A 21,285-nucleotide genomic window follows, 5' to 3' on the forward strand; every position below is an offset into this window, starting at 1 on the left:
CATCACCAGAACACTTCGTGACACGACTATCGTCAAACTTAAACCAGTCCGTTTCTTCTTTGACCAAGGCGTAATAATGACCACATTCAACGCCAGAACCACAGTGAACAATGACTGCATGAATTTTATAACAGTGGTCTGCTAGGTTGAAATGTTCATCTATTTCGAACCTTCCAAAGAGTTTCTTGCTTCCGTTAGAGGTTGAGTCTTGTTTGGTTTAGTTTTTGTTTTACCTGAATGGTAATTTATTTTGGAGTTGTATTTATGTAAAACTGATAATAAAGAAAAATATATATATTTTTTAAATAAATACATACACCTTCATATTCAAGTAGAGCAGTCTCTCTAAGTTCCTGATTTTATTCTGGAAAAATGATATAAATATAATCCTATAACCAAAAATTGTTATGTCTGTGGCATTGGAAACTATGGTAGGCTATATTAATAATTCCCAGAGTCACTCAGGGTGCATTATAGCTACTCCCAGTTCCGTTAGCCGTGTAATTAGCAGAATCAAATATATACATTCTCTTAACAGGCGGTTTCGAGGTCACGATATTTCAATCTGTGCTAATTTACCGTTAAAGACTTACGAAAAAAATTTCCTTGCCTCTACTTTTCAATGTCAAAGAGGGTGTCCAGAGAGGGTGTAATCATGAACATTTGCGTGCAAAAACGTGTAATTTGACAGTTGGCGGCTTGTAATTTGACCGATGTCTGTTGGCAACACTGCAACAACCATTTGTTTTAATTATGAGCTGTCATTGAGTATCTCGTAAAATTCAAATTGAGTGATAACGATCAAGAAATTTATGCTACCTCACCAGATATTACCTAGCAAGCAAATATTGCATTAAATAATTTGCTGCCAACAAAATCAAGACAAAAATACGACTATAATTTCGAAAATTTTGTGAGTTGGAGAGAGATGAAAAACATAACTTCGTTTTCCGAAAACGTTATACTTGTTCTCAATGCTGAGAAGTACCCTGGATTTCAAAAAAAATGTGAATATCAGCAATTATTCCAAATTACGTGCCCTTAAAACGCAAATCTGATGGTTATAAACCGAAGAAATCGTCGACGCTCACCAGTGAACAAATAAATCAATTCATTAAGGAAGCTCCAGATGGTAAATATTTATTTCTGAAGGTAACACAACTCCGTTTTTTCCTTCTATTGGAAAAAGTAGCGAATATGGTAACCTATAGGATTTTCATGAAATTTTGACAGACGGTTACCAAAAACGATAAAAGTCGTGAAATTTTTCTGCGGAAATTCATGATAGTTTTTTTTTAATGCTCAACGGCGGTTGGTGGAAATACACAAACACAAGCAATTTATTTGCACTATTTCACTGCTTTTAGACCTGCAACATACCGGTATACATAAAATAGTAATTTAGAGTCATTCAAAAAGTGATTTGCTGACAAATATACAAAGAATAATTAAAATGATCGTTTATTTCAATGATTTACAATTCATCAATCTTACATCTACAAAACGGTCAAATGTCAAACATGGAAATAGGAGAACTTGAAAAGATTATCATGCGACGTTGTCAATTTTTCCAAAATTTTTTCATTCTGAGTAGATATTAATTTTTTTTTGCGAATAGTTTCTAGAAATATCTGCGCCCCTAGAAATTGCGAAACGTCGGCCGAGCGTGCGCATTCCTATTATTAGTTTGCTATTTTTCTCAACTTTATGTAAAAACTTTTATAGTGAATGGTTCACTTTCAAGTGGTTGTAGCCTTCACGAGAAAGGTAATCATATGCTTTCCAGCAATCCGTATGGATTATTGATACTTTCTCAATTCAGTTCTCTAATGCCGGTAAAAGGCTATCTGTATCTCGCCTTTCGACTGCAACTATGAACACTCTTTCCGTTCCATATTCAAAACCGACAAAAATCCATTGTTTTGTAAAAAATGCATTCAAAACCACCACCCTTCAAATCCACAGCAGCAGATTTCAAAATCTCCAATTGCTCTATTATTGATGTCAAATTTGCTTTCGACACCTAAAAATTGACAAATCCCAATATTTGGAGAAATGTTAATTTGAATTTGAAAAATAATGGTCGATGTCGAAATTCTCTTGCATTTGAACAATTCCATTTTGTCTGTACCATATTGGTGCACACCCATCTCCCACCGTCTAACTTAAACGAACCTGACCTGACTTAATCTAATCTGACCTGACCTGTCCTGCTCTAACCTGACCTAACCTAACCTAACCTGACCAGACCTAACCTAACTTGACCTGACCTAACCCCACCTAACCTAACCTGACCTGACCTAACCCCACCTAACCTGATCAAACCAAATCTGACATGACCTAACCAGACTTGAGCTAACATTACCCAACCTGACCTGACTTACCATAACCTAACCTGGCCTAACCTAATCTGACCTAACCTAACCTAATCTGACGTAACCTACCTTAACCTAACGTGACTTAACCTGATCTAAACTGACCTGACCTGATTTAACCTGACCTAACCCAACCCAACTTGACCTATCTAACCGGACCTAACCTGACCTGACGTAACCTGTCCTAACCTAATCTGACCTGACCTAATCTATGTTGGATGGTGTGGGTGTTCTATAGATATGTCATTGGTAACACTAATTATAGTAGACCTTCAGATTATAGAGTTTCAGAGTTGAGATCAGCTGGGAAACCACTATCAAGTCTTTTTTCGACAATGACACTCTCTGAAGTTTTTTCATCGTATAATTCAGCATACTCGTGTTCAACATCAGCAGATGTGGAAAGTTGAGGTGCTTGATTTAAAATATTTCTTAACATCTCTGTTGCAAAAAACTTGTCAACAAATAAAATGAATTTGTCATGAAATAAATATATTCTTAATGAAATAAAAAAAATTACCATGATTGTGAAGTAAGCGTACATCTGAGAATATTTTGGATACATTTATAAAATAAGCTGTAACAAAAATTTTTTTTGAAAAAATTACACTAGTCGTTTTCAAGATTCCTGAATGTAATAGTTTTTTCTTCAATTTTTCTTGTGATAATTTACATATTAACTTTTTTTTCTCGTTCTATTGATGACTTATTTATTTTGTAGAAATTCATGTTGAATATAGAATAAAGAAAATACTTTTGTCTAGTTTCTACTGTGTTTATTTATTCGTTACGACCGGTTTCGGCTTATAAGGTCATTTTCAAGTCAAGTCAACTTGAAAATGACCTTATAAGCCGAAACCGGTCGTAACGAATGAATAAACACAGTAGAAACTAGACAAAAGTATTTTCTTCATTCTATATTCAATTTTTTTTATTTGTCTGAGATCTACTGATTTTTGTATCATTGTTTTATTTTTTAAGTAAGGATATGTTCTTGATTGACAAGAAAAAAATGTATGAATAGTATTTGAATATGAACTAAAATGAATTTTAATAACTTATTTTGCATAATTATATTTACCTATTTTCGCACGAGTCGCATCGGCTTCAGAAACGATGACTCCCACTAAAATTTCTCTTTCTGAATCAAATAATGTGATTTTCCTTGTCGCCATCATTAAGACCCAAATGTCATATTTCAAAAATAATTCCAAAAATTGCGATGAAATATTCTCAATGCCCATTTTGACCCACCCCTTCAGATGGATCGTTGTGAACTTGCCTTCAGCGAAAGTAAGGACGTTGTGAATGACGCTTAGTGGAATCAAGGAGTACACTGAACTCTATGGTGGAACCCACGGTAAGTAAATACTGTTCTATGCTACAAATGCATTGATTGCAGATTGCAGGACATTTTAGTTTTTTATTTTCCGTGAAAGTGAATTATGACTTCCAAACTATAAATTTCATATTCAAGGTTCCCGTTCTTTAATTTTTTTAATAAGTGTAAATAGAATATATGAAATGGGATCACTGCTCCTTCTGGAACATCACAAGTTCTTTGGAGAAACTTCACAGCAACTTCAGAAATAGAATTTTACTCAGAGGTAAGATAGGGTAGCCTTTTTAGTAACTTAAAGGGTCCTGTAGACGGTCAAATTTGTTTGTCGAATTTGTTTGTCAAACTTCATGTTTTCATCAAACAAAAGCGCATACGATCAAACCAATAGATCAAATAAATTTGCCCATATTTCAGTTTTCTCCTTGACGTTCGTGTGTTGTTATCATCTTCTGTCGTATATAACAATGAGTGATAATACAGATAAGGCGTTTTTGGCATTGACACTAGCACTATGTATGAAGAAAAAGAAAAAAGGTCGTCGATGGTCTAGAGAATGGTTGAAATTACGGGATAAATATACGCACGAAAATTTGTTACGGGAAATAGTGCTCACAGAACCAAATGACTATGCAAACTTCCTGCGCATGGACCATAAAACATTTGAAGATTTATTAACATTGCTAAGTCCTTGCATAGCAAAACAAGATACCGTTATGCGTAAATCTATACCAGCTTCTCAAAGATTATCTATAACCTTGAGGTACCTGGCTAGTGGCGCCGATTTTGAAGACCTAAAATTTCAAGCCTGCATTGCACCTCGTACACTCAGCGGCATTATCATTGAAACTTGTGAGGCAATAAATGAAAAATTAAGCAATATTCAGGTAAGATTTTTATTTCAAAATTACAAAATATATAATTTAAAGAGAATAAAAATTGTTTATAAATTTGGCTGCTGTATCATCTTCAGTTTCTGTATTAGTTTCATTTGTTTGCGAGTCTGAAATATGAATCACCACAGGTTGCTCCGTATTGGACAGATATGATTGTTGTGAAATAGGAGATGGGCTGTACGGAGTAGGTGATGGAGTGTTCCAAGCGAGTGCTGGCTGAGACGGATTAATAACTACCGAATGTCGATGAAGGTTTCCTTCTTCTCCTTCAAAGAGTATTTCGTTTATAAATTTTTCTGCCAGTCTTCTTTGTTCTCCAGACATGCGCTCTAGCTTAAAGGCCCAGTTTCTTGCCATCACCTGATATTCATTTTCAGGTTTTTTGAAATGATCCCTGGCTAATGTCAATAAGTCCTGTTGCAAGTCCTCCTTTTTCTTCTTTTTTATTTGTACAGGACTAATAGATGCTGAAGGTGGCAAAGGTGATTGTGTTGATGTTGATGTTGATAGTTTTGACGATTCCTAGAAACCAAAACAATAAATATAAACATATTACATAATAATAATAATACATAATAATAAACATATTACATAATAATAATAAGTATTTTTATGTTTCAGATACCCAAAACACAAGAAAGTTGGAAAATATTGGCACGACAATTTGGAAATTCATGGAACTTTGATAATTGCATCGGAGCTGTAGACGGAAAGCATATCACGTTACAAAAACCTGAGCATTCCGGTTCCTATTATTATAATTATAAGGGAACACACAGCATAGTGCTTATGGCCATAGCTAATGCAAATTATGAATTTATCATGATTGATGTCGGTACAAATGGTAGAGTGTCAGATGGAGGAGTACTTAAAAATACAAAATTTTGGAATATGTTTGAGAACAACCAGTTGCAGATTCCAGAGCCACAGGAATTGCCAAACTTTAATAAAAAAATGCCATTTGTATTTGTAGGCGATGAAGCTTTCCAGCTTCTTCCAAATTTTATGAAGCCCTACAATAAGCAGGTTTTAAATGACAACAGAAGGATTTTCAATTATCGTTTATCCCGTGCTCGGCGAATAATTGAAAATGTATTCGGCATTCTTGCGAGTCGTTTTAAGATTCTCCAAAAACCCATCAAATTATGTCCTACAAAAGCTAAAATTGTAGTAATGGCGTGTTGTCATTTACACAATTTACTAATGAAACAAAAAAACTACATTAGGAATGGAGAATTAGACATGGAAGATTGTGTTACAGGGACTGTCATACAAGGATCTTGGAGAAATGAGTCAAATCAATTGTTGAATATCGAACGTGCACGGGCTGGAAATAGCGCTACATTAGCAAAAGAAGTGAGAGATGATTTTTGTGAATATTTTAATTCAACGGGTGCTATTCCATGGCAAAACAAATGTTTAGAATAGGTACCTAATCGTATTTGCTGTACTTGTGAAAATAAAAAATATTTATTAATTGGTTAAGTTAAAATATTATTATTGGTTAGGTTAAAATATTATGTTGTACCTATTTGTAACAAGTTGTTTATAAAAATATTCTTTTGAAAATGAATTCTTATTTGAAAATGAAAAAATTTCAAATGTTTAGAGTGGGTAACTGTATATGTTGTACTTGTAGAATTAAAATAAAATAAACATTGTTACTATTTACCGTTTGTCCTGTTATTGAACTGATCCCCGATTCTTCCTCCACTTGGTCTTGTAGAAATTCAAGCTCTTTGTAGTACCATAATGAAGGTACATAGAGTTCATCAGTACCAGATCCAGAAAGCATAGATTTCTTCACCTTATTATTTTCACGCTTGAAAGTTGTTCGTAAAATATTAATTTTTTTTTTAACATCTTCTTCAGTGATGTTCCCGCGAGACACTTTCAATAACTCCGTCATTTTTTTGATCGCATTCATTCTCTTGTGTTTATCCATATAGTCTTTTGATTTTATTCTCCACAGCATCGGCATGTCGCGATATACGGAGATAAATTCCAAAAGACATTCTTTTTCTGACATGTTGCCGTTATTGATTGTCGCAGTTGTGTTCTCCATGGTATCAAGGCAATAACTGAGATCTTATTTGACAAACACCATTGCACACTATCAAACAGGTTTGCCAAACACACCGTCAATCAAAATTTCCATCAAACAGGTCAAACATTTACATTGTTTGACAAACACGTCAAACAAGCTCGCACACTTTCAAAAAATTTGACAAACACGTTTGTCAAACGAATATTTGACAAATAATTTGATCGTTTACAGGGCCCTTAAGATTGTATTTGATTTGAATACAGAAGCGGCATCATTTTTGGTTTCAACTATGCATTTTTCAAAAACGTAATGCAAAGCTTTCTTGAAATGGTTCAGGAATAACACATTGTCAATATTATCAAAACCATGTTTCTCTACCAAGAGGAAAAAAAGTTGAAGTGTATTGTATTCATTTCTCATTGGCTTTGAAAGATGCAGACTATATGAGAAAAAAAATGTGCTGTTGAAAATAAAAAATGATCTGGTTATATTTTATCCATTCTATTAAATACTTTTTGCTTCAAGAGAGAAATCTGTTTTATACATAATATTAAAGTGGATTTTAAAAAGATTTAATTTGTCTTTTTAGCTCAGTAGCTTTTAACTTGTAGCTCATCTAATACAAATACATTGTTCAAAGATTATAAAATTAGTTATATAGATAGATAGATAGATAGATAATTTATTGGTGTTTTATACATTCATCAGTATGTACATATAATTAAAATTAGTATATGTCAGGCATCTATTAATATTTATCTAAACAATAGATGCTTACAATTCATAGAACAAGTTTTTTTCCTTTTTTATAAAAAATATGTGATGTGATAAAAAGACCCAGAAAACCAAAGTAAAAACTAATCGTCAAGTCGGTCACTTGTGAAGCAAAGCTTCGACATTGATCGCTGAACAAGATTTGTCTTTTGTCGTTAATTGTAAGGTAACTAGTTTGAAACCTGAATAAAAAAACAAAGCATTGGTGAACAAAAGGAATCACCTTTACTTATTCAGGTTTGTCTTTCAAGAAAAATTCAGTCCAGAAATGCATTTGTGTTTCACTTCCAGCACCACTGATTATATACATGCGGGTCGAAACAGCAACGTCTGAGGTTAGATCTTAAATGCTTTGTTTTTGTACTCTGGTTTCAACCAGTTGCCTCGAAGTGAAAGAGGAAGAATTTTGTTCTGCAGTCGAATGTTGAAGCTCGGTTTTGCAACATGACTGCCTTGAGTGGCCTCTTTTATCTTCTATATTTGTGGATTCAGTCTTCTTTCTATCCGACAGATGGCGGAATAGCAAAATGTTGAATTCATTTGCCTATATACAATTAATAAGAAAACTATTTTCACAAATTATAAATAGTTTTCAGCCAAACCATCACAATTTTTTTTTTCAATAAATGTTTGATGTGATTATGTAAATTGGCATAACTTTTTCATTTACTTGCTAATTGAAATCAAATACTTAATATGAACTGAAGTTTACCACAATATTTTAGTGAAAGTCACAACTAATCGTTTAAGCAGTTTCTGAAATAAGAGTGAAAAGACAAAAAGGACCCCTCACTTTAGTTATGTGAAGTGGTGACTGGTCAAAATTTCTGAAAGTTTGGTATGTGTTCTACTCGACCTAGTAACCAAAAGTATTAATGGCCCCAACAAATCCCATGGCTAATTTTCTATATACGGAGTGTTAAATTTGAAAATTGTCCAGTTTTTCGGATTCATTTTTTTTATTTAAAAATTGGATTGGATTTATTTATTTATTTACGGCAAAGCCTATTTTTTACAAGATGATTTACAAGTTCACACATATGTATTTAACAGTAATATAAGCTAGTTTTAATGAAAAAATATATAAAATAAAATAAAAAAATCGTAAAAATAATGGATTACAATCTTTTCGCAGTCTTGTTAAATGTTTTCAAAGAAGAATTAAAAATTCTAAATCTACATTGTATGTATTTGCAATTCTCAAAATTCTACCTACAGATTCATTCCGGCTATAGTTGGTGCAACAAAAGGGTACTTTGAAGATATCCGAATTTCTTGTTCTCCTTGGATTCATATTTGAAGTTATAAGTTCGACAAGTTTTAGGGAATTGATGCTACCATTGATTATTTTATGAATTAGTGTAAGGTCTGCTTCTAATCTTCTATGAGCCAGAGTATTCAAGTTAAGAATGTCCAATATAATTTTATAGTCATATTCACTGATATTTTATCCCAGTTTATATGCAGAGTACCTTAAAAACTTATTTTTAACACTTTCAAGCATATCAATATCCACATGATATGAAGGGCACCAAATTGTGGAATTGTATTCGATTATTGATCTAACAATTGAACAATATATGATTTTTATTGAAGTGAGAGATAATTCATTTGGAGATCTAACAATGAAACCTAATATTTTTAACGCTTTAGAAGTAATATTAGCAATATGTTTAATATATAATTTTACATAACTGTTCAAATCCTATATAAATATAATAATTTTTTTTATAAGTTTATTTATATCATATTACACTAACATGTTCTATATCATTGAGTTATGATCCAGAAGAAACAATAAAATATTATTATTATTATACACAACCGTTATTTTATATTAATTAGTATTACTTTGTAGCATAACACAAGTGTTAAGTCACTTAGATGCTGTTTTATACAGGGTGTCCCTGGACTTTCTCTTTTCCTCTCGGGAATGTATAGATGAGGTCAAAATATCACCAGTACTTCATATAACTTTTTTTCCTAAAAGTCTTCGTAACCAAGTTACGGGCCCTCGAAGTTACAAAATGAAAAATGTTTTTCTTTGATAACTTTTCAAGTGAATATTCAAAATCATCCAAATTTTGGTAATTGACTAAACAAATGAATTCCGTCGATGAGCTTTCATGCAGGAGTCAGTTGTTTTGCTACAAAGTCAGGAACGGACTACCCCCGATGGTCCACACCCCAAAACTTTGAAATGACAGATATTTTTCAATATTTTTCAACAAAATAAGGTTACTTGGACAATTTTATGAATAAAAGTACTTGTGTGGAAAGTCGATCGGAGCAACGAGTCTTGATAAAAATGTAGTTCTACTCGACATCAAACCCGCTCGTCCACCATTATTTGAAATGAATAATTATCAAAGCAGAAATAATAATGATAACGTTAATTCAACAACATTTATAACAGGAATAATACAAAGTATGCTAAAATGAAGTCGTAAACAAAAAGTACAGTACCTATATGGAAGTTTAAGTCACAATTGTGATAGCAGATATTTTTTCAAAAGAAATATCAAATTCTGTAGAGTCGTGGTGTTTTTAAACTAACAAGCTACTCTACTATGAAATATCGAATTCATTCCATATTTTGTATGTACATAATACGTGTGGAATAATCACGTTTCTTGTTGATCAGTTATCTGAATCTCATGAAACTCAACATTCGAATGTTTCAAATTCTTCTTCACAGCTAAACTGTTGAGGAGTTTCACTGATAATTATAATTTTATGGGAGAAATTCTTCAACACGAATCTAAATTTAGCTGAAAAAACGCACATCGGAAAAAATATTTACTATACTAATAAAAAGCAAACGAATTAACTACAAAAACGGCTGCACATGATCAGGTGAAAAATATCCAGGGAATAATTATGTTCCATTTCTTTCACAGATGTTGACAAAAAAACCTTTTAGAAAGTTTTGATGAAAAATGAGAAACTGGAATGCGATTTTGTTTTGTTGAGTGGTGCGTTGTCATATGACTATCATTGTATTGTCAATATTCTATAGGATATTTTGAATTTTTTTGATATGGCCGAACAGTTTACATTCAATGAATATGCAGATATGCATGTATTTTATGGACGAGCATTTTGTAATGCTGCAGAAGCTTGTCGTCTGTATTCCGAGCATTTTCCCAATCGAACGGTACCGTCAAGAGAAACATTCGAGCGTGTCGATCGCAGCTTGAGGGAGACAGGTATGTAATAATTGATAATTAATTTGAGCACGTTGTTTTATTTCGATATTATTGTAGGTACAGTTTTGCCAAAACGAGGTGGTGAGGGCGCTCCTAGGACTGTACGTACCGTTGTATTGGAGGAAAATATTTTAGAAGCCGTCGCTGATGATCCTTCAATGAGCATCAGAAATCTATCAGAACAGTTCCATACATCCAAGTCCACTATTCATAGAATAATTAGGGAACAACTGCTCCACCCATTTCAAATCCAGAAGGTACATGCCATGACACCTCAAGATTTTCCAGCACGACTGGAATATGCCAATTGGTTCATGGATAGGCAAAGAGAGGATATGACTTTTATTAATCGAGTTTTATTCACTGATGAAGCAGGTTTCAGTAGAGATGCAGTTATCAACTCTCATAATCTCCATATATGGGCCGAAGAAAATCCCCATGGGATATTGCAAACCAAACACCAACGGAAATTCAACGTGAATGTTTGGGCTGGTATCACAGGAAACCATCTTATAGGACCATTCGTTCTACAGGACCGATTGAATGGAGAACGTTATTTGAAGTTCATTCAGATCGATTTGAATGGACTTTTGGAACATGTTCCATTGCAAACCCGAAGAGATATGTGGTTTATGCATGATGGCGCTCCTCCTCATTTTAGTTTGATTGTGCGTGACCATCTGAACCATATTTTCCACAATAGATGGATTGGTAGAGGTGGGCCATATTCATGGCCATCGCGGTCTCCGGATTTAAATCCATTGGATTTCTTTCTGTGGGGGCATCTAAAAAGCCTTGTTTACGCTACACCTATTCACACAAGAGATGCATTGTTGAATAGAATAACATTACATTGTGAAGCCATACGAAACGACCCTGGAATGCTATTTCAAGTACAGAGAGGGTGTCTTCACAGACTAAGAAAATGTATAGAGAGAGAAGGTGGTCATATCGAGCAGTTTCTGTAGCGGATTTTTCATTTCTGTTTGCTCTTGAGGCTCTTGAGTTTCGTTAGTTAAACGTGTTTGCATTATAAAAATTCGTTATGAACATTTTACCTATCATTTCCATTTTCCTTAAAAACTAATATTTTCGAATAATGGTAGACATCTCAGGATAAATGTTGTTGAATTAACGTTATCATTATTATTTCTGCTTTGATAATTATTCATTTCAAATAATGGTGGACGAGCGTTTGATGTCGTCGAGTGAAACTACATTTTTATCAAGACTCGTTGCTCCGATCGACTTTCCACACGAGTACTTTTATTCATAAAATTGTCCAAGTAACCTTATTTTGTTGAAAAATATTGAAAAATATCTGTCATTTCAAAGTTTTGGGGTGTGGACCATCGGGGGTAGTCCGTTCCTGACTTTGTAGCAAAACAACTGACTCCTGCATGAAAGCTCATCGAAGGAATTCATTTGTTTAGTCAATTACCAAAATTTGGATGATTTTGAATATTCACTTGAAAAGTTATCAAAGAAAAACATTTTTCATTTTGTAACTTCGAGGGCCCGTTACTTGGTAACGAAGGATTTTAGGAAAAAAAGTTATATGAAATACTGGTGATATTTTGACCCCATCTATACATTCCCGAGAGGAAAAGAGGAAGTCCAGGGACACCCTGTATATAATCTTTACCTTATGTACTGCAATTACTGTCTTTATATCTATTTCTTCGTTAGTGTTTTATTCTTATTTTCTGTATTTTTGTGTATCAATTCAATGATTAAAAAAAAATTATGTCCAATATTGTTTTTCAGGTAACCGGCTTCCCAAATTTGAAGAGCTGTGTACTGCTTACATTCTGATGGGGATGAATGGATTGATTCATAGCGCAGTTAGTTGTAATTGGAGAGCTGTCCATTAGACCATCAGTGGAATCGTTGCATATTCTTCAATTGCAGAAGGTAATTAGTTAATAATTTGTTAGTTATGTAAGCTATTTTCTGAATTTAAAACTGTACGTTTTTCTGAGGTATGGGTTGAGTTATGAATATGAAGAGGAAAATTTAACAAAAGTATTTTTCCATCTCGACAAGTGTTTCGATTACCAAGTGATCATCTTCAAGAGGAAGATTAGACTGGTTTAATCTTTCTTGGTCACTTGGTGATCACTAATAATTTGTATCCCCAAACAATGTTTTGCTTTGCCTGAATTTTTAATCTTAAATTCTAAGCTTAAACATGTTTTAAGATTATTCACTTCTTCAGCATTATTTGAAAAAATTATAAAATCATCTACATAAAGAACTATGATTACTGAAGAACATCTAAACCTTTTGATATGTACACAAGGTTTATATTGAGATATTTTATAACCTAAACTCAACAAGAAATCGTTTATTCTGGTATTCCATGCTCGAGAGCTTTGTTTCGAGCCATATACTGCTTTTTTGAGTTTACATGCCATTGTCTGGTTTTGATGACATATAAAACCATCTGGCTGCCTTATGTATACTGACTTATCTAGAAAACCATTTAAAAAAAGCTGTACACACATCTAAACGTGTAATGTCTAAATCAGGTTGAACTGATAAGCAATAAGCATTCGTAATGTACTGTGCCAACAACTGGACAAAATGTTTCAACAAAATATATCCCTTCTTTTTGTAGAAAAACTCTACTTACTAATCCATTCCTATAACTAATATTACCTTCACTATCAAATTAAGTTTTAAAAATCCACTTGTTATCTACGATGACTACATCTTGTGGCGGCCCTACTAATTCCCATGCTTAATTTCTTTGAAATGAATGGAGTTCCTTGTTCTAAACGTGTAATGTCGATCAGGTTGAACTGATAAGCAATAAGCATTCGTAATGTACTGTGCCAACAACTGGAGAAAATGTTTCAACTAAATATATCCCTTCTTTTTGTAGAAAACCTCTAGTTACTAATCCAGTCCTATAACTAATATTACCTTCACTATCAAATTAAGTTTTAAAAATCCACTTGTTATCTACGATGACTACATCTTGTGGCGGCCCTACTAATTCCCATGCTTAATTTCTTTGAAATGAATGGAGTTCCTAGTTCATTGCTTGCTTCCATTTTGTAGCATAAGGCCTCGAAAAAGTCTCTTCAACACTAATCGGAGCTTTGTTCACATCTACATTATCACGAGATTGACTCACCCTCGCGCACATATAGCTGACGTAATCTTCAAACTTTTCCGCTTTTTGTGGCCTATTAGATCTTCTAACTTCTTTTAAAGCCGGGAGTGGTTCGACAATTACTTCTGGAATGTAGTCACTTTCATCAGCATTTTGTATCTCCTCTTGGTTGATAGAAGACTCCTCTCACTGAATCTATTGATACTTCGTTCTCTTCAGAAATTTCCTCCCTCACTTCACGACTTTCATTACTTACATTACATTACTACATTACATTTCATTACATTACTACCTACATGAAAATCGAGATTTATCGGAACTTCGTTATTTTCTTCAGAATTTTCCATCTTCACTACATTTCTACTTGCGACAATTGAACTAGTTTTGGGGTTAAAAATTCTATAACCGTTCACTGACTCACCAAAATGCTTTTTTCAGCCTTTCTGTCAAACTTCTCTCTTTTTTTGGCACGTGAACCATAACTGTAGAACCAAATAATTTTAAATTGCTCAAATTTTGCTTGACACTTGTCCAAATTTCAAAAGGTGATTTGTTGTCACTAGTTCCGGATGCAATAGATCGATTTTTGAGATGTGCGGCCGTATATTCAGTTTCAGCCCAAAAATTGTTTTGTAGCTTTCAATTGTTTAATAGACATCTTACCTTTTCCATCCATCCTTTTTTCCATTTATCCTTTCACCTATGCCATTTTGTTCAGGAGTGTATGGGTTTTTACATTGATTAATAATGTCATTCATTCTTAAAAATGATTCAAATTCTAGGCTATAGAATTCCCCTCCATTATCAGTCCTAAGAATTTTGATTTTATCTTGCTGTATTTCCAGCATGCTTTTGAATTCCTTGAAGTAACCAAATACTTCATCTTAGATTTCAAAAAATATACGAAACAAATATTACCAAAATCATCCTCAGTAAGCCGAAAATATTTTGAGCCTCCAACGGACGAAACTTCCATGGGTCCACAAACATCTGCATGTTCTACTCCAAGCAATTCTTTTGCCTTAGTACCAACATGTTTGAAAGGTAATCTTGACTGTTTCTCTTCACAGCAAACTATACAATCCTCCCGCTCAATTTTTCCTTTGCAGACTAATCCATCAACTGCACCAGCCTTCATTTTCCTTAGATCAGCAAAATTGAGATGCCCCAGCCTTCTGTGCCATAAATTTGCAGTTGCTATATAACATTTTCCTATTTTATCAAACTTATCAATGTTTAATCGATAAACATTATCAATTGATTCAGCTGTGGCTACTAACATTTTGATGTTGTTGAAAATGTTACATCTTTCTCAAATACTACTCTACTCTCAAATACTACTGTATTTATGTGTTCCTCACATAAAACAATTTTTACTATAATGTCATGACTCGGTTTTCCAACTTTCGTCTAAAGTTTTACACTACCAGAACATTTGACAGAAATCCTATTTTTGTTAGCCACAATAATCTCATTTATGTCTGTATTTATCACATCTTATACTTCATTTTCTAATACAGTTATATGCGCACTGGCTTCGGAATTGATATACCAGTCTTCTCGGTTGAACTGTCCACTTAAAAATGACACATTGAAAACATTCGATAACTTGACTTGGTTTATTCATATCTTTATTTGGACATCTATTTTTGAAATGTCCCATTTGTTTACAACCGTAACATTTGACATTTCGCTCTCGATCATTTGACCTACTTCCAGTGTTAACCATATTTGCCAATAGAACCAACTTTTGGGGTCCATGTATGAAATTCACTGACAAATGCGTTTCCGATTTCCTCTTCCATATCCATTAATTTTGTTTTAATGGCGTCTGTGGTTATAGAAATTCCAGAATGTTCTATCGCCATTGTCATGGAGTCAAATTTCTCCGGTAACCACGATTATAGCAATGATCCTATCCATTCCCCGTCAATTTCAAAAATAGTTCCTCTTAATTTCTGAGCCGTTTCTACCAATTGGTTTACATAGGAAGACATCGACTCACAGTTTTCTAGCTTCAAGGAGATTAGAGCTCACAAAAGAGAAGTTTTTCTAGTGAAACCGAAATCATCGAACAGCGATTTAAATTTAATTTCTTTGCAGTAGTTGTGACCCTGATGAGCACATACAGTGCAGAGTCCATTGTTAAAATTAACTTGGCACTGCCTTGGCAATTTTTCCATCGTCAACTTCTTCAGTCAGACATTTTTTCAGATTTTTTATCACTAGATAATTTTTCACTGCGAAAGTTCAGTCAAAATAATTATTTACAGTCGACATTTTGCACTTTCAATTGAGACAAATATTGAACTTGTCAATTTTTCGCGGGTCTGGGCCCATAACCTCTTATAAATAATACTCTCCCCTTCTAGTTTCACCAACGACGGACTTTATTCAACTAAAATAATACCTTTGTTTAACAGAAAATAAGTAAGACAAAGAAAACTATCTTTATATTAATTAACACACTTTTTTTAGCTTCACCTCTATGTATGTATGTTTGTTTGTAACTCTCCTTTCTTGATCTATTTGCGGGCAGATGGCGCTGTACGTAACCTCCTTGATATAATTCGAACTCATTTTACATGTATTTCTTCATTTGATGAGTTCATATTCAATTCTCTAGAAGACAAATTTACCACTGTTTTTTCCACTAGTGATTGATTATTTCGCATATCTTCAAATAGCTTTTGGGATTTTTTTATATGTATTTTGTTTCTGGTGTTGTAGGTATGAATAAATATAAGATTTGTGAATGCAATCAAGAGATAATTATTATAATCGGACTGAAGGAGATGTTGAATCATACATTGTTATGAACTACAAAAAAACTGTCTTTTAAAAAGAATACTCGTCTTATTGTCACAATAGCCTTCTTAACGACTTTCAATTAATTTCTTTATAAAACAGGAGAAGGTTTGCTTTAATAACCTTTCTGTATAAACTACTGCACAGCAAGTAGACTGCAGTTTGCTCCCATCAGAACTAAACTTTATGGTACCAAAAGCTCATTCACGGCCGAAGCTCACATTTTACTGCTCTGCAGCACAAATAAACATAATATGTGTGAAAACTACAAATAGTAGGGGAGCCCACGATGCAAAATGGGGATTTACTCGAGCGTCATTGAGACATATTAGGTTGCAAAGCTTAGATAAGAAGAAAAAAATGTTATATAATATATACCTTTACATCGGTGGGGGAAGCGGCTATAGATTTTTAAATATGTAAAAAAATACTGTTGCATGGACATAATCGAGCGCGTCAGATATTGATAGCATCAATGTCCTACGTATTTTTAATAATGTTCGTATGTTAATCTGATCGTTTGCATGATGCGGGTGGTTGTACGTAAGGGTTAAAAGTGAAAAGAAAAAAAATTTATCGAGCGCGTCAGATTTTCTAAGGGGGTGTTGAGTGCAACAAAAAAAAAGCTTTCATTCAATAATCTGACGATTTCGATCTGACGCAAACTCGCGGCCATTATTATAATGTGCAAAAAAAATTCGCCATTTTGAAATACTCAAGCGCGTCAGATTAACATATATATCGTTCATCTTTATGTTTTAGACGTGCTGTCTCATAATCTGACAATTATGTAGAGGGATTCACCTAATCTGACAAAAAAATTTTTTTTTTGATTTTTTTTTAAATCATTGAACTTAATTGAAAAGCTCAGGAAACAGCATGCAAATAAATAAGTGTGTTTTTTAAGTAGAATACTTGTATTTATAAGAATATAATTTTTAAAAAATTCTCAAAAAAAGTTAATTTTTTTATAATCAATTGATTAATTAATCATCATCTTCATCACGAACGAGCCTCTGTGATCAGCTGTGGTGGCGTCATGGCAACAGAATTCAGAGTGGGGACGGAGTGAGAGAGTAATAGATAGAGAAAAAGTGAAAGAGGAATAGAAACTCGGAGAGGGAAATATAGGTATCATACAGCTGCACCCATTAAACTTTATCGACGAATTTTTGTTATTTCGGCTTGCGGAAATCGTCAGATTAAACTCGGAGAGGGAAATAAAAGGTATCATACAGCTGCATGCATTAAACTTTATAGACGAATTTTTGTTATTTCGGCTTGCAGAAATCGTCAGATTATAGAAACTCGGAGAGGGAAATAAAAGTATCATACAGCTGCACGCATTAAACTTTATCGACGAATTTCTGTTATTTCGGCTTGCGGAAATCGTCAGATTAAACTCGGAGAGGGAAATAAAAGGTATCATACAGCTGCATGCATTAAACTTTATCGACGAATTTCTGTTATTTCGGCTTGCGGAAATCGTCAGATTATATATTTTTCGTTATCCTTGAATTATTTTCTTTAAAATGTCAGATTACTGGAATATAAACTTTTTAGCATGTAATTAACTCACCCTACCTTAATCTGACGCGCTCAAGAATTTTTGATTATCAATTTTTTTTGCTAATCTGATCCTTTATCCTTCACGGGCGGCCTATATGGGGCTCATATTTGGTGGAGGTCCTAACCGGGTACAAGGTATCCCCCTCTATGTTAATCTGCCGGACTTTAGTAAATCCCAAAATCCCCGCTTGGGCTCCCCATGAAAATCAATATGTAGTTTTTGCGATATTAATACTTGCCCGGCGATTCGTATAAAAAAGTTGCAATGGAAATGAAAGTGATATCAAATCTATTTTTTCTTTTGTGTTGTAAGAGAGACAGTTATTATTATCATTTTTACCGAGTATCGCCATGAATAGTTATACTATCAGTTTTCTATTCAAAGTTATATATCATTGTTATAATATTAATCACATATATCAAGTCAAGACTGAACAGAATTTGTTAATTTATTATTTTATCTACTACTTATCAGTACTGAAGTATTTAATAGTGTCCTGTGATTAGGTGTTACCTGTGTTGGGAAATAAATTGAAAATTTTTGAATTGAATTCCTTAACTAGTTGTGAGCTCGAATTTTGTTCTCTTCAATCACGACTCCGGCTGTGAAAGTTAATGTTCATATAGGTAGGTCGGTAGCCGCAGGCTGAACGATCGATTTTCACTTGCTATCATCCAACCCGTGTTAGGAATCACACGTTAAAGGGTAAGACCTCGTTAGTCAAAAGAGAAATGAAATTTCTCTTTTCATTATGATCTCCTACCACATAGTAATGGCTACATCCATCAATTTACCTCGTTAGTCCTTAGCTCGCACGAGTTTCGACTTCGATGGTTATAGTTCGTAGGGGCGCGGCAGCTGGTTAACGGAAAAACATTTTAAACATTCAATCATCAATCAATGTACTTTATTGTCTAAGAGGAAAGACTCTTGTTGACAAAGCATGGTTTACATGTACAATACAATAGTATATGTCTATTAATTTGTCAGTGATTTATATAAAATGGTTAAAAATTTGCATATATAAACAATAGATATTACATATATCTTTGGTCTAGTTGTAAAAAGAACAAAACATAAAAATAAAAATATATAAGTAAAAATATATAAAATTATTAATTTTATCTTTCGATGAAATCACACTTAAATATAGAATACAGATAATTTAATCTTATAGATAAAATGCAAAAAGCTACAGTTAGCCCAAGATACTGTCACTATAATACTCCTGCAGGCTGTGGTATCCTTTAGTTAAAAATATGCTTTTGACGGTTTTCCGAAAGATTCTCGGGTATGATATATTTTTTACTTGGCTCGGCAGATGATTGAAGAGTTTTTTACTCTCAAATATGAGAGAGTGTTTGGTTAATGTCGTTTTTGGTAGCGGCAGGGGTAAGTTGTCTTTTTGACGAGTATTATATGGTCTTACAATTGTCATATTGGATTTTTTCTTATGCATCACACACACTGTCTCAAGGATAAAAATACTGTATAGGGTCAGAATTCCATGTTTTATAAAAAGTGGTTTACAGTGATCCCTGGACTTAGCTTTTGATAAATATATGAGAGCTCTTTTTTGTAAGACAAATACTGAGCTCATTAGCTGATAACAGCAAAAACCCCAGAACGAAATGCCATACATTAAGTGTGATTCAATGAAAGAAAAGTAAGCCATTCTGCCTGCCTTTGTTCCGAGTTCCGTAGTGATAACTCTGATTGCATTAATTATTTAGGAAAAATTTTCAATGAGAAGTGCTTCGATAAATTATAGTGTACCTTTTTTGTCTGTACTATGATGTCACCAGTAACATTTTTATCAAAATTTAGTATTTTCCCTCATAAAGGTTTTATCTGCAATTTTTATTTTAGGGTAGGGGGGAATGAAAACCCAAAAATGTTTATAGGACTCATTTTCAGTGTAATAAATTGAATTAAAATTTGTTTTTTTTTTCAGGAATTCTGCACAAGAATTAGTAGATTTTGGGCTTACGATATGGAATGAAACATCAACATGGAAATACACTTCTGAATGCAGTAGGTGGTAGTATATCAAGGATGCAGATGAGTAACTTGGAATGTAATTTCTATTTTCATTGATGTAAATATTTTATCTCGATCTGAGTGCGACATATTTTCTCAAGTAAATGATTGAAATAAAAGTATACATGTATTAGTTTGAAAGTCAGAACATCCTACGAAGAAGGATATTGGTCAAGTATTGGATCAAGAATCGATTTAAAATATTCCTCTGAGGACCAATATTGTCACAGCTAATACATGCCTCCCCTCTATTGTGGGAGTCGATAGAGGGATTCTTGTGTGTGCAATTCGATTCTGTACTAAGAAGGAAATTCCAATATTCTTATGTGTTTCCATAAGTTTTTAAAGCCAGAAGTTCCACTTACATCACTTTCAAAATGTCTTTGGATATATCGTTGGCTTGGTATTACAAGGTTGCATGTGCCGCATATACCATTTCGAGATAAACGTAATTACCGTTTTCTACAGTTGTAAAAACGAAGGGGTATTGACTTCACGGTTTGTTTTTTCTCATAAAATAAAGAAAAATGAAACTTGTTAGCATATTAATGAAAAAATTGGATTCCATCAAAAATTGATAAAATATTGCATATTAAAAAAACTACATGCAATTTTGTGAATTTTTTGGTTAGCACTTCGTGTTGTACTTGCAACTTTGTTTTGTTGAAATAAAATAAAAATAATATGAAAGCTTGTAAGAAACACTATATTTATACTGAAAAATCACAAAACGATGTTTTATTATTCAAATCTAACATAAATGTATTATTCGTGTAACGTAAATTAAATGAAAATTTTCAGTTGAAGTCGGAGATCAGTCAGGTTGTTTTTCTGTTGTGGCTAGTGCTTGCAGTGTTGTTTGACTTTTGTGGTAAAACTGCATCATAATACTCTTTGTTCACTGTTGGCATCCATCGATACGTTGACATAATTGAATGAACTTTATTTGCTGGTAATTCGTGTACTAATTTGGTGGATTTTCGCAATGGTAGAGTTGCTAGGATACCGTACTTGTTTGAATGCAATTTTTCAAACTTACCTTTTCAAATTCGGTGGGGTTATGAGAGGTTTTATATTGCACTTCGAATACTGAATGAGTGAGTCTG

At 33.4% G+C, this 21,285-nt stretch overlaps 1 protein-coding gene and 1 long non-coding RNA gene across 2 annotated transcripts; one reads left to right on the forward strand and one right to left on the reverse strand.

Annotated features, from left to right (window-relative positions):
- The first annotated feature begins 3,735 nt into the window (after positions 1-3,735).
- On the forward strand, positions 3,736-20,298 carry LOC141483941 (uncharacterized). Its single transcript, XR_012466380.1, has 3 exons — positions 3,736-3,982; positions 12,408-12,554; positions 20,094-20,298. It is a non-coding gene; the product is annotated as an uncharacterized lncRNA (long non-coding RNA).
- LOC141483926 (uncharacterized) lies at positions 4,597-6,888 on the reverse strand. The gene is made up of 2 exons (XM_074179012.1): positions 6,283-6,888; positions 4,597-5,132 (listed from the first exon to the last, which is right to left on the reverse strand). Exons 1-2 carry the CDS (start codon positions 6,673-6,675, stop codon positions 4,638-4,640), a joined length of 888 nt encoding a protein of 295 aa, XP_074035113.1. The 5' UTR covers positions 6,676-6,888; the 3' UTR covers positions 4,597-4,637.
- Positions 20,299-21,285: the final 987 nt, after the last annotated feature.

Source organism: Leptinotarsa decemlineata, unplaced genomic scaffold, assembly GCF_025532065.1.
Source record: "Leptinotarsa decemlineata unplaced genomic scaffold, Ldec_3_MD MMD2_P_RNA_scaffold_14, whole genome shotgun sequence".
Lineage (NCBI taxonomy): Eukaryota > Metazoa > Arthropoda > Insecta > Coleoptera > Chrysomelidae > Leptinotarsa > Leptinotarsa decemlineata.

What these genes read in the sequence shown, in the direction of transcription:
- LOC141483926 (XM_074179012.1), bottom strand. Translation starts at nt 6,675, where the DNA reads ATGGAGAACACAACTGCGACAATCAATAACGGCAACATGTCAGAAAAA. An exon ending in GTTCAATAACAGGACAAACG is followed by an intron (nt 5,133 to 6,282) that starts GTAAATAGTAAC and finishes TTTGGTTTCTAG; the next exon opens with GAATCGTCAAAACTATCAAC.